General features: G+C 40.9%; 1 protein-coding gene across 2 annotated transcripts in view; it reads left to right on the top strand.

The window, feature by feature from the left end:
* Positions 1–13143, top strand: part of SPECC1 (sperm antigen with calponin homology and coiled-coil domains 1) — a 96178-nt gene that overhangs the window by 68451 nt on the left and 14584 nt on the right. For both annotated transcript variants that reach the window (XM_086762878.1, XM_086762879.1), the window contains 3 exons: positions 191–272; positions 3977–4127; positions 4660–4762. In XM_086762878.1, the coding sequence (XP_086619004.1) occupies positions 191–272; positions 3977–4127; positions 4660–4762 (336 nt within the window). The remainder of the gene's footprint in view (positions 1–190; positions 273–3976; positions 4128–4659; positions 4763–13143) is intronic.

Below are 13143 nucleotides of genomic sequence, written 5' to 3'. Positions count from 1 at the left end.
CCATTATCCTTTTATTTTTCACAACCATTTATCCAGCTATAGGTACAGCTGATACTTTGTTGAAAGGTTTCTGTATTCCTCCACCTGCTTTGTGATCTTGAGACAGCAGAAACATCTCCTCTTTCTGCTTGCCTGTTTAAGCATGATGGCTATTATTTTTTTAATTATCTTTTGTACATTTGTTTTGCAGAGGCATTCTGTTTATAATAATGCCAAGCCAGCCAGCAAGGGCGTTGCCAGACACACAGACCTTTCAGACCTTCCTCTTGCAGGTAAGTTGCGGTAAACATACAAATGTTGCATCTTTTTCCTAGCAAAAGCTTGTCATTAGCTGTTGGCCTCTGCCTGGGCCATTTTTCTTCTTCTAGTATGGTCAAAGGAAACGTGAGAAAGTGTCTTCAGAGCCTTGTTTTAGAGAGCTTATTAATTTTGTTGTGTTTCCATTCCCATCTTGATCATAACCTTAGAAAACTAAAAAATAGCTGATTTATTATGATTTGCCAACACAAACTTGCCTTCTTTATACCAAAGTATCCATGGCACCTCTCTAATCCGTGCTGTGGAACTGGAGAGGATTGGATTTTGTTTAACATGTATGTATCTGGAACAAGTCCAAAGCACTCTCTTTTGAGGGTTTATTTGTTTTTAAATTGAGCTTCATTTGAAATACATCAAACATTTTTCAGATACTCATGTGACTGTTTTAGGGGCAGTCATATTTGGGCTCGAAATAGTTTGTTTTGAGAGTTCTCAAGAGATGCGTTTGTTTTTATTTCACACTTTGCTTTTGTTCTCTTGTCATTTAATATTCTTTTCTACCAGTGTTTGTTTCCCATTTTCTCTAGGGCCCTTTATTTTGCTTATCTAGTCCTGAATGTAGTTGCATTGGAATCGAAGCTAGTAACAACAGATTATTGCATTTTTAAGGACAGATGAAATATTATATTCCTGAGTGAAACTGCAACGAAAAAAAAAATCAGTCACAACTTCTTCATTGGTAGACTGGATTTTCTGCAATAGTTTGCTGGTACAGGAGAGAAATTAGAACCTGTCTTCATTTTTAGACTCTTGGGATAATCTGCTAAGCTTCCCTTTCTGTCATTCAAAGACAAAGAGTTACTAGACCTGAACAGCAAAACAGGTCATAGGGCAAATGGCAGCATCATCAAATAACATCTTGTCTATGCGTAGTCTGGTCCTGATCAGGGCTGAACTATGACACACTGGCTTCTCCTGCAGGAGTAAATGCTAAGCAAGCTGAAGTTATAAGTGGAACAGAGAGAGTTTCCTTATTTATATCAGTTGGTTTCCAGATAATGTCTTGCATGAGAGTATACAATGATCCTAAAGAGAACATAAGACCTTTTTAATCTCTACCAGTTTACTGTAGAGTGAAGTAATCTGTCAACTGTGTAATATAATGCCAGTCCTTAATAATAAATATCCCACTTGAGGCCATGGATAATTGCTGCTATTACCCATAGACAATTATTCTGTGAAAATCTGTTGAAATGAACAGAGATTTTATTAGCCATTGTATGGTAAAAATTTATGGTTGCTTATCTAACAAGTTCCTGTATTTACAGCTTCTCTTTGTACCTGGGTTTAATTTAGTTCCAATAATCCATAGCAAAGGCTTACTCACTATAAAGTTGTAATAGCTCTGGTTCCAATCTAAATAATCCTGGAAGGCAGTTGATCCCAGCCCTATGCAAACAACACTGAATTAAAAAATATCCCCAAGGAAATTCAAAGAGAAGTAGTCTCCATAATAATAATCTGGCTGATTCCATCTGACCAGTACCACAGCAGGGTTCTGTGATGTCCTTAATATGACCCAAATGTTACATCGTTGGAGAGGAGAATGGATTACTTCACAGAGCGTGCTGATCTTCACAGAGCGTGCTCCGATCTTTTCATTTGGAATCGGAGCTTTACTGGTTCTGTCCTGGAGTTTCTAGCAGCCAGAAATAAGTCAAAGGAAGTCTATTACTTATGCAAGTGAGACTCAAAGTACAAAGCTGGATACTGCTAACTTGCACCACTTCAGGCACTACTGTGTAATTCAAGCCGGTAACCATGATGTTTCTTTAAATAGTGCAAATAAAGAGTGGTAACAGAATGTGATTTTCCTTAATCACGTTGCATATTTTTCATACAATTATTATCCTATTTCTCTTTCCAAATTACTTGTAATACGCCCTCGTCTTCTCCAACTAGATGCTTCCAGTAGCCTTTATTCCTACCTGGAATCCTTCCTTCCTTCTTCCTTTTTCTGTATCGTGCGTGTACTGTGTCCTAAATGATTGACACAGCGCTAATTAGACCATGCCATTAGCCACTCCAATAACATTAATTACAATTAACCATGCTTTTTTTTTTCCATAAACAATGAGAAACCTACATTCCTCTTCATAATATACAGATTTTCTTTATTGAGATGCCTTTTGCAGTAGACCTACTTCTCTAAGCAGAATATCCTTAAGTTGAAAACGGTCCCAAGTATCATTCGTTGGTGGCCTGCCTGACTGGTGTGGCTATTTAAATTAGAGGCAATTCCCCATAAATCCAACATAAGGAGGAGCTAGAAGAGTCATACATATTTGGAATATGTATGATTTTGGAAAACCAACAAAAAAACTTGTACAAAGTATGCTGTGTGCTATTTCTTGTTTGTTGTGGATGCGTGGTGCACGCAAAGAAGGGATAGGTGAGCAGAAGGAAGGATGACCCAATCCAGTGCAACAAAGCTCTGCCAACAGCCAAGCTGCTGGAAAGGAGACAGTCTCCTGGCCCTGGATTCTGTCCTTTTCCATCTGGACTTCTTAATGGATAGAAACTTAGCAACCTTTTATGCTACAGAAAGAAGATGCAGAAATGCCTGTAGCTCTTAGCAGCTGCAGATGCTGACTTGACTTAGTCTTACGAAATCCAGGAGCCAAAGCAAGGGCAGCTGCACGCCTGTTGAAAGGATGTGTTTATCTGGCAACTGCTGATACACACGCACCCCAGTTACTGCTGAAAAGAAATTTGGGACTGATTCAGTGATACTAGCCTTTGCTGAAGCTGAGATAAGAAGGAATTCGCACCTTTAAGTAATATGGCATTCATTGATAATTAACATAGGGAGGTAACTGAAAAGGAGGAGAAGTTGTGTTCCATGTTCAGTTAACTTCTGATAACAGCTCATAATGTGCTGACCATAGATCCTGGCTTGTTGACAGTTTGTCTACAGAAATGAAGCAACCAGTTTTCCCTGGGTTATACATCGCTCTACCTCATGATTGATATGCACGGGGACATGATTCTGAAATCTCTTTGGCTTCTCTTCAAAAGCCTATCAACATTGGATTACATAGCTACTAATGTTGTTGGTTTTATTTATATATACACATATGAAAATATAGATAATAAAATATGTTATATAAAATATGTAATATTTGCATTAAAATATAGATGCATCTACTGTGACTATATTGAAGCTTCCCAACGTTCTGTCAGATAGGATGCCAAGCATCATGTGGCAGTAAGTGCCTTTTACTGCTGCCTTGAACTGGGTTGTATTCAGGAGACAAGAAGCTTTCTGGTTACAAGTCTGCTGGTGGCAGAAAAGGAATTATTGTGCTAGGGCTGGTCAGTCATCTGGTGAAGATATCTGGCGATCAGCTTTTGAACCTTTAAGACTGTAGATTTTGGTATTTCCCCTCATTCACCTGAGGCCCCTACCCCCCAGCAGGAGTATCAATCACAGGAAACCAGGCAGCCTGTACTGTTGAAATCATCAAAGCCATGCCTTGTTATGATCACCTCTAATCTGCTCAAGGTTTCCTAGCCCCATGTGTGTTTAATGAACAAATGAGTACATTTGTTTAGAATCAAAACAACAGACTACATATTGTGTGCTGGGTGGCAGGACAGTGATTAATCAAATTCCTCAGACTGCAAACTGACAGCTTTTTTTTTATAATTCCCACAGACCTTCTGAAGGGGAGAAATGAAGAGCTGAAACCAGACCATTACCTCCGTAAAAGCCCCTCTCTGGAATCCCTGAGCAAACCCCCTATGGCCTTCAGCAGCAGAATGCTTACCTCTACCCCCAGCAGCTTGAAACCCCAAAGCAAACTCAGGTACCAACTCAGTTTCCTGGGAAAAAACAACACACTGGGAAGACTGGCAGTATTACTTGGCACTAGGATCAATGTTTTAATCCGGTGGACTGCTGTCTCCAGTGGAAACTCTCCTTGCTAGTCTGTCCAGCTCAGAATGACCAGACTGTGTCAGATCCAGATATCAAAATTCAGATTATAGTCACCACAACTATCTGTAAGATGAGCAATCATGACAAAATGAGGACAGCATAGCAAGCTTTCAGGAGCCACTAAGTTGTATACAAGAATTCCATTATATGTATGAGTGGTCAACCCTCGTTATCTTACTGTAGCTTTGCATGTTATGATGAGTTAAAAACCAAAAGCTTTGAGGTCTAAGGGACAGATGGACACATAATTTTCTTCTGTCTTGAGAAAAAGCAGATATATTTTCCTCTGATCTCCACCATTATTTCCAACAGACGTCTTACAGATATTATTTACATACTAGTAAAAAATAAGAGACTTCAAGCGTATTTATCTTCTTCTCCTTTATGCTTCCCTGGATTAGTGTGGAGAGAAAGGACCCACTGGCAGCCCTGGCTCGGGAGTATGGTGGCTCGAAGAGGAATGCTCTGTTGAAATGGTGCCAAAAGAAGACTGAAGGTTACCAGGTAAGGGAAAAGGTACATTTTTACTTTTCTCTGGAGAGTAATTAATCCCTTTCCTATAGGTGTGCAGAAAGCAATGTCACTTCAAAGAAGTATGTGTATTTCAGTCTGCTGATTTTTTTTGCATGTTTACTGGGTGTTTCCATCCTCTTCCTTCAGATTTTTTTAATGCCGCAGTCCCCATTACACTGTAATAAGTAATTTTGTACAAAACACTAAATATTTACTCCATCAAAGGTCACTGATGGTGAGAAACAGAGTGTATATGCACAGCAGCTTCAGTTTGGCATCAGTTTTTGAAATTACATTCTAATATTTTTTTATATAGGCTTCTGTGGGTGATGTGCTATTGTGAGAGTTTTTTAATTTGTCCTTTCTGTAAAATCAAAGAAATGGGTTTTTTGTGTGGCCTTGACCAAGTGAAGTTTGCAGCCTGGGGCCCTGCTCTTTCTAATCTGCTGAAGTTTAACGAGATTTTACGAAGTGAGTTTTGACTGCTTGCGAATGTCTCGTTTCTTTCCAGAGTGATTTTCACTGTTAAAGAGACATCATGATTTGTCCAGTTCTTATATGGCCATTACTGTGCTCATCGAGCTCTGGCTCGTGTTTGTGCGCGGTTGAGTTAGGCCTTTGGTTCTGCTTTTAACTGAGCTGTAGAAGGCAATTGTAGACAACAGTTTCATCCTGTGATATGTGCTGGGTGTGCAGGATAGTCTTGGTTTGATATAACGTTGAGATATTTCTTTCTTAAGAATAATATTGTTTGTTACTTAGAGCAGAAGACAAAAGCAGTTATCACCACATGATATGCACCCTGGAGCAAACCTTTAATAAAAGCAGAGTCCATCTTCTAAAGTAAATAATAAAATATTTTTTTTCTTCACAACCAGCTCTTTATGAAGCTTTAGCTGCAGGGGGCAGGAGTTTGGGAGAAACGATAAGCTACTGTCTTTTAAGTAAACTGATCTGTAAAAGTTTGAGTAATTTCTTAGCACTAGCATATGCATCTGTCTTGCACCAGTTTCACACAAGGATAGGTATCAGAGAAAGCTCTTGGCTTTAGACACACCTTAGAAAAAATAAAGCCAGGGTTAGCGTTTAGCTTCCCGTTCCGTGATACTGCCTAAAAGGCTACAGTGCTGTCCTCTGGAATTGTATGCTCTGTACTGTGTTGATTTATTTTATCTCAGCTACCAAAATTCTCCTGGTCTTGGATTGAAGGTGTGTGAGAACATTCCCATCCAGTCCTCAGAAAATAATTCATTAAATACAACTTTGCCAAGTCTAACTTCTGTTAAGCCAGCAAACTCGTCTCCTGAGTAACACTTTCTCCCAACATCGTTGCCCTTTTTTGTTTCAAATGGCACATATGGTGAGCCTGCTCCACTTCTCTTAGAACAGTGTGAGTTCACTGTTAGAAGCATTCTCTGAGAGTCCGCCTGTAATTTCTTTCTCTTACTACACCCAAGTTGGACTACATGTGTTGCTTTTAGAAATTATTATGTGGCTTTACAAATATAGAGGCCTGTCTGATTCTGTAGGTACCAGACTGGCACCGAGAGTGACAAGAAATCCCTCTGTGATAGAATAGAAAAGGAGTTTTGTTTTTCTGTGCTGAACCGAAGTAGTGGAGCTAACTGCATATCCGATAGCAGGCCACCCAGGAGGTTTGCAAGGCAATCCGGGTCTGTTTGTTTTTTCTTTTAGTATTAGTCTCTGGAGGAAAGTATGTCCGTGCTTCGGAGGACAGGGGAAGTCTTTGCTTTCTATATAGCTGCGGGAGTGTTGTTGCTACGTGACTGTCCAGATGATGTTTCAGAAAAAGCTTTGCCGTTTTGGTTCCTGCTCCTATGAGGCTCTTGTTCTGTTCATGGCTGTCCTCCGTTGTTACTTTTTCTACAGTAGCAGACTGAATTTTCAGCGGTTTTTGAGAACAAGCAGGTAAAGCACTGACAAACACTGCGTAATCCAGGAGAGTCTGAGAAGTTCAGACTGATGTGATGGGCAGCCTTATTTCTCAGAGTATAATATCTCAGGGCAGAAACTGAAGTCACATGAACCCAAAGACAAACACGGTATTGATTTATGGTGAGAGTCTTGCTTCTCTATCTTCACTGCTTCCCATTACACTCTTCGTGGTGCATTCACTAACTCTTCCCGAACTTGCTTTTCCCAGACCCTTGCACCCTTCCGATAAGGCTGATACTGAGCTCCACAGGGAGTTTGTATCATTCTTGAGTACAAAGAACTGGAGTGGAGTAAAGAACGTCATCCTCCTTCCTGCCTTAGCCACTGCAGTAGTGGGAGTGAGGTAATGAACTCCGCCGAGCAGAACCCTGATGACATGCGTAACTTCTTTTCCATAGATAACATCCCTGTCTATGAGGCATCACCTGTGCAAATCCCAGTATAATCTCTCATGTTCTTTCTAACATGAAGCCCAGAACCACAGATAACCTTGGGTGCCATCTCTTTTCAGCTCCAAGACACAGTGGAATGAGAGAATAAAAGGCTTGCTGCTTGGCTGCCTCACTTCTTTTTTCGGTGGCAAAATGTACTGCCTTTGAGGTCTACTAACAGTTCCTGATCGGAACTGGCGAGGAAGAGGGAGATTCCTTGCTGTTTAAATGATGTTAAATTATGAAGATACCAGATTTCATTAAACAGTATGAGCAGAATGGATTAGAATAACTGATACTGTCAGTAGCAGCTACTCCCCGTGTCCCAGATTCCCTGAGGAAAGCTGGATTAGTGACCTAGGAAGGTATCTGGGGATAAGAGCTAGGAACCAGCACACTCCACTTTTTAAATGCTTTAATCCATACAAGGCTTATACTATAGATAGAAATTTACATCCTGCTTCTGGCGCGTATCCTTGCGTTGACTACAGTGGGAACATTCCCTGGCTTTGAATTTCAGCATGTTCCCCAGGAGGCAATCTCATAAAACAAGAGAGGGACACTGGAGGGAGTTGAGAGAAATGCAACACAAATTAGTAGTGGCCTGGAGGGTTTTGTTTGTTTTTCAAAAAAAGAAATTGCATGAATTTACAGTAACTGAGGGGAAACATGAAAGCATGTATGTTTCTCTAATCTCCTATGTCATTTCTAAGATCCCTATTTAAACAATGATGTGTGTGCTAAGGAGAGAGTAATTATTTAGAACACAAAACCAGAATCACTAGAATGAAAATGAAGTGTAAGTCCAGTTTAATGACTGGAAGAAAAGAATATGAAAGTGGGATTGCATAAACTGTGACATGCTCAGTCGTATAATTACAATTGTCGTATTTCAATGCCTAGATGAATGTTATCTGGCATCTTGGCATTGATTTTTGAATAACTATATGAGGGAGGTGCCAAAAAAATTTCAGCAGTGAAAAGAATTGTGGTGAAATAAGGCTTTGGGCTCAGTGGCTTTGTGCAAAACTTCCTTGAGGAAAATCTCCAGCTTAAAAAAACCAACCTTAATCTAATATATGGTTCCCTATAAGAATTGTGCAGTGGCATGTGATCTTTTTTGCCAGACGTACATGGCCTGTTCCTTCTGTCTCTCTGAATTTGTTGACATCATGGTGTATAATGTAGGGTGGTGAGATGACCAGACTGGAGAACTGCTTTTGTGGCTCTGGAACTCAATTACCACGAGTCCTTTAAAGCACAAAGCCTGCTGAGAGCAAGTTATTTCTGTTAAAATAGCTTTTTCTCTGTTGTCTTGTGGTTTGGGGTTTTTTTTTAATCTATTTAAAAAGATTATACATCATAGCAACAGTGTGAAGTAGAATTGGGTGCCTCTTTTCTAATAGGCTCTGTTCCTGTGAGTCGTAGCTCCTGGAAGCTGCTGGGAGTCGTTCTTGTTGCATTATCACCTTCCATAATCATATCATTAGTGACTGGGGTGTTATTTAAGTGCCCTGGTTCTGTTTGCTCTCTGTGGCGGCCATTTGTCAAGGGGCCAAACCTCTCTAGATTAAGTCTATTACTATCCACCGACGTATTGTGAACACACGGAACATCAAGAGGCACTTAACCCGTGATCATTAGAACTGAGGATTGTTGTTCCTGCCACATACACCCTCTCCAGAGAGGGGAGGGAGTTGCTGCCATGTTAATGAATATGGTTTGCTTGAAAGAGCTATTTTCCTGGTTTATCCAACCACTGCACGTCCATCCTATGGCACAGAGGAAAAGAGAATCTGAGACTGACTCTTTTCTCCCATCCTCAATCACAGTTATTCTTTTATCAAAGTTATATTTGAGTTAACAGAACCGATTTGTGATCTGCTTGTTGAAGAACCACCATCTTTCACAGTAAAGCTGTCTGTGTGGTTGTCTTAAGTAGAGGAATGCTAAACAGGAGGAGGCAAGGAATGTTCTAGAACTGACAGAGGGAAATGGCAGCAATACCTCTGAAGATTTTTTTTGTTTTGTATATTCCTGACCTGTGCATGCAAGCCATTGCGTTGTATCATCTCCCTGACTATGACAGTGGCAGTACGGCAGCTTGTCAATAAAGGCAGTGAGCATCTTCAAGGGAAGAGGCAGCGCTCCCTGTTAGCACTGACACCAGTATGAGATGGCTGATAAATCAGTACTGGTCTTACTGGTATTTGCAGGACCAGCATCAGATCTGATTTCATGCCACCTGGAGGAATCTCAACAGCATGGAGAAGATACTATCCAGAGCAATCTTTATTTACCTTGCATGTTGTACAAGTAGTTCCTGGAGAAAATAACTCCTTTAAATTATTCTGCATAAAATACACTAGCAACTACAAGCAAAGCTAGAATAAAATGATTTCTTTGTTTCCCTGCCTTATTCAGCATTATTTGACTTTGCAGTAGTAGGTCCCAGGAACACTGTCCAGTTTTAGAAAGCGTGCTTAGGAGGATGTAGAAGCTACTTTTAGAGCGATACTCTCTGACCTTGTATTGTTTAGTCTAAATTAGCAAAATACAAATATCTATATGCTCAACCATTCTGAATATATAGAAATATAGATTGGCATTAAGAGGAGTCTAAATACTTCAACTTCTGTCTTGCTGTATATATTAATAAAAGTGCCTTTCCTGTATAGTGCCTCAGATTTTCAAAAAGAAGAAAAAACCTTACCCTGAAGCACTCCCGCTACTATGGCTATTGCAGCCTTGAGAGACAGAAATTGAAATCAGATTACTTCCAAACATAACCTACAAGTCATTAAATGTAACCCTGGACGCTTTTACTACCAGAAGCATAAAGCTGGCATATCAGACTGCGTAAAAGTTGATGTCTCTGCGTAATACTATGTTCTTCATGTAGCAAAGATGCAAAAGCTTAGGGAGAAAAATAAAAACTGTTGCAGTATTTGCTGTTTGTCAAGTAATTATAGCAAGAAGCTGCTTGACTAGTTTTTTGGTCGTGGATATAATATGAAACTTTTTACTCTTTTGTATTCAGTTTAAACTCAGACGAATACTAGCTTTTTGTTTATGAATTTGTGGCTTTCTTTTTCTCACAGGAATTTGCATTCCTTTTCTTTTTGTACTAGACAGTATTTGTTCTCAAGCCCTATTGCATTATATTATCCTCTGCTTTTTCACTTTTTTTTTTGCCTCCTTTGCTGGCTGGATGAGATCCAGCACAGATTAAGTGTGGTCCAAAGATTTACAAAAGCAGATAGGCTGACGACGACATAAGGTATTCCCTTTGGTCAAGCGGTCATAGGGCCAGTGCGTTCTCATTTGGGAGGTGGACTCTGTTGCTAGGGCAGCCAGCCAGGATGACTTTTTTGACGGTGATGCATCAAGCAGGTGTGTTCCTGGAGCTGCGTGTTGTTGGGACCTGCTTTACAGGAGATCCAAACGCTCCTTCATGGCCTGATGTACATTAACATGTCCGTGTTTGGTTTCTTCCTTATTCTAGAAACCAAGGGTTATATTTAGAAACAAGAAGTCTGTGATTTCTTTGTACGTCATTAGTGTGGGTAGTTGACGTTATCTTCCTACTTAGGCAACTACTGTCTCAATCTTTTTTTTGCCTTACTTACACTTAAGTTACGCACCGTCTTGGACCACAGAGAGTGAAGAGAGACCATTGCCGGTGCTACCACAGTTGGTGCTGAGGCTGGCAGTTCTAGTAAAGAAAGAGCTGAATGGGACAAAAAGCAGGATCCGTCCTTTCGACCTCTGAACCTGGGCAGAATATAATTTCTGGGACTTGGCTCATAAAACAATTGGTCGAATGCTTCCTTTGACGCTAACATAATGGAGATTAGTTTTAAAGCCTTAAGCTCAGCTGTGCGCTGAACTAGAGAAACACAGAGAAGAACCCAGTTGTTTCTCCATCACAAGATGTGCGCTTGGGTATGGGAGTGATTCTCTTACCCTTTTCTGTGTTACTTTTTGTGTTTGTGTCAACAAGTAGCGTAAAGCTGTTTCAGAATGTTTTGAAATTGTATCAGTCTCTTGTGTATCAACATTAACCAGGTTTCTGTCTAAATATTTAACTAGTCATGAGAAAGAGGTAAGCTGTGGCATTCCGTAATTCAGCAGTAACAGAGGAGTGGATGTACAGGTTTTCTGGCCACCTTTCCAAGTGAGGCCTTTGAAGGAACAGGGATAGGAGCTAAATCCCATCCGCTGTTACACACAGTTTATGTGCGCTCTGGAAAGGCTGGATTCCCACCGTACTGTGATCTTGTGTGCGGGAGATCAGCAGCAAAACAAATAACTCCCAGTTTGTGTGATGTGGATGAAGAAAAACACTGGACAAAACCCCTCTACACTGAAGTGGCAGCCATCCGTTCCTTCTAAGCAGCATTCAGGGCAGAGTCTCTCTTCTGGGGAGGACTGGGAGGATTTCCCTTCTGCCGTACTAGCCTGGCTGCCTGAGGTGAGAGGCTTATGGCCAGAGCCTGCTGAGCAAGCAGGAAAAAGCTTCCTGTCTTAATATTTACCAATACCATTAATGCAATAAAGTTATTTTCTGGAGAATAATGACACTTACCCTACAGTGCCACATGCTAGCATATCCCTTCTGGTACGCGAGGATGCGCGTGCTAACCAAGAGCTCTGCATCCGCAGCGCCTGCAGCGTTTTGACATTTAGGAGGAAGATATTTATGCGATGGGGTTTTCCGAGGAAGTTATTAGTATATTCTGTGAGTTTCTGAGAAGTGGGTGAATTTTCTGGCTCTGTTTGTGTTTCCCTGGTTTTTGAAGAAGAGAAAGATGTTGGCTTCAGAGAGACGTTTCCCATCTATGCAAAAGTTGAAGGAAGTCTTGGTAATAGCTATTGAGATAGGAGTAGGAGGGATTATCCTGTGTTGAAATAAAAAATGACAATAAATTGGTCAGGAATTTTGCTCCCAAGTCTGCTTTGGAGCTTTTTTTTTTTTTGTGACTTTGGCAGTCTTGCATAATGCCATTGCCTTGATTTTCTTCATTGTTAAAATATAGATCATCATAGCGTGTGATGAGTTTGGTAATATTTGGAAAGATGCTCTGATAAAAAGGGCAATATTGAGAGCTTTTAGTTAATGAAAGTACAGGCTTAAAATTTCAAGATATCCCCCTTTTTTTTTTTTTTTTTCCAGAATAAATTATTTATTTTTCTAAATAAAAACACTTACAGCGGCATGCGTACATGCAGTTTCTCTGTATTTCCCAGCTGGACCCACGGTTGGTTCTGGAAAATCAATGGAGCAGCCAAATCGTGGCATGTTGGGAATAATCAGGTTGATTACCAACGTGCAAGCCCCCTTCGCAGTGATTCCAAAGCATAGATGTGCTCCTCCAGTGCAGCCAAATAACTTGAGCCAAGTTCTACCCTTTTTTTTTGCATAAGGGGCTTTATCCTGTAAACAAATATAAGTCTCTTGATTGGAGGGATAAAATAAATGCCCATGCAGCGATCTCCTGTGTAACTTTCTATCCTGCTGGGTACTTTTAAAAATAGCATTTCCATTCTATCCATCCCAAAGTCCAAGACGCTTTCCTTGTGTTGCCTGGATGCAGTGACAATCAGTGAAAACACTGAATTGATTGGCCACCAGCTGGAACAGCTCCAGACTGCGAATTCAACTGGGAGAGAGCCGAGCGCTGCTGCCTGTTCCATGAAAACCTTTTGCTGTTGAGACCTCTCCCCACCTTGTCTCCATCCTTTACTATGAGCCTGCTGCAGTCTGCATCCCCCTCCGCCCAGGACCTCCAGGATGTGGCCAGTGTCTGCACGCTGGATACCGATGATTAGAAATAGCAGCAGGAGCGGTCGGTGTGGGCATTAGCAATTCTGCACCAGGGCTGCAGGCAGGAAGTAGCCGTGCTGCTGTCCTGGGCACAGAGGGGAGCTGCTTCCTCCCCCTCTCTCCCTCCCTCCTTCCCCAGAATATCTGTGTGGTCCTCT

Source organism: Chlamydotis macqueenii, chromosome 19 (assembly GCF_036417535.1).
Source record: "Chlamydotis macqueenii isolate bChlMac1 chromosome 19, bChlMac1.mat, whole genome shotgun sequence".
Lineage (NCBI taxonomy): Eukaryota > Metazoa > Chordata > Aves > Otidiformes > Otididae > Chlamydotis > Chlamydotis macqueenii.
This window is presented reverse-complemented; position numbering and strand designations above follow the sequence as displayed.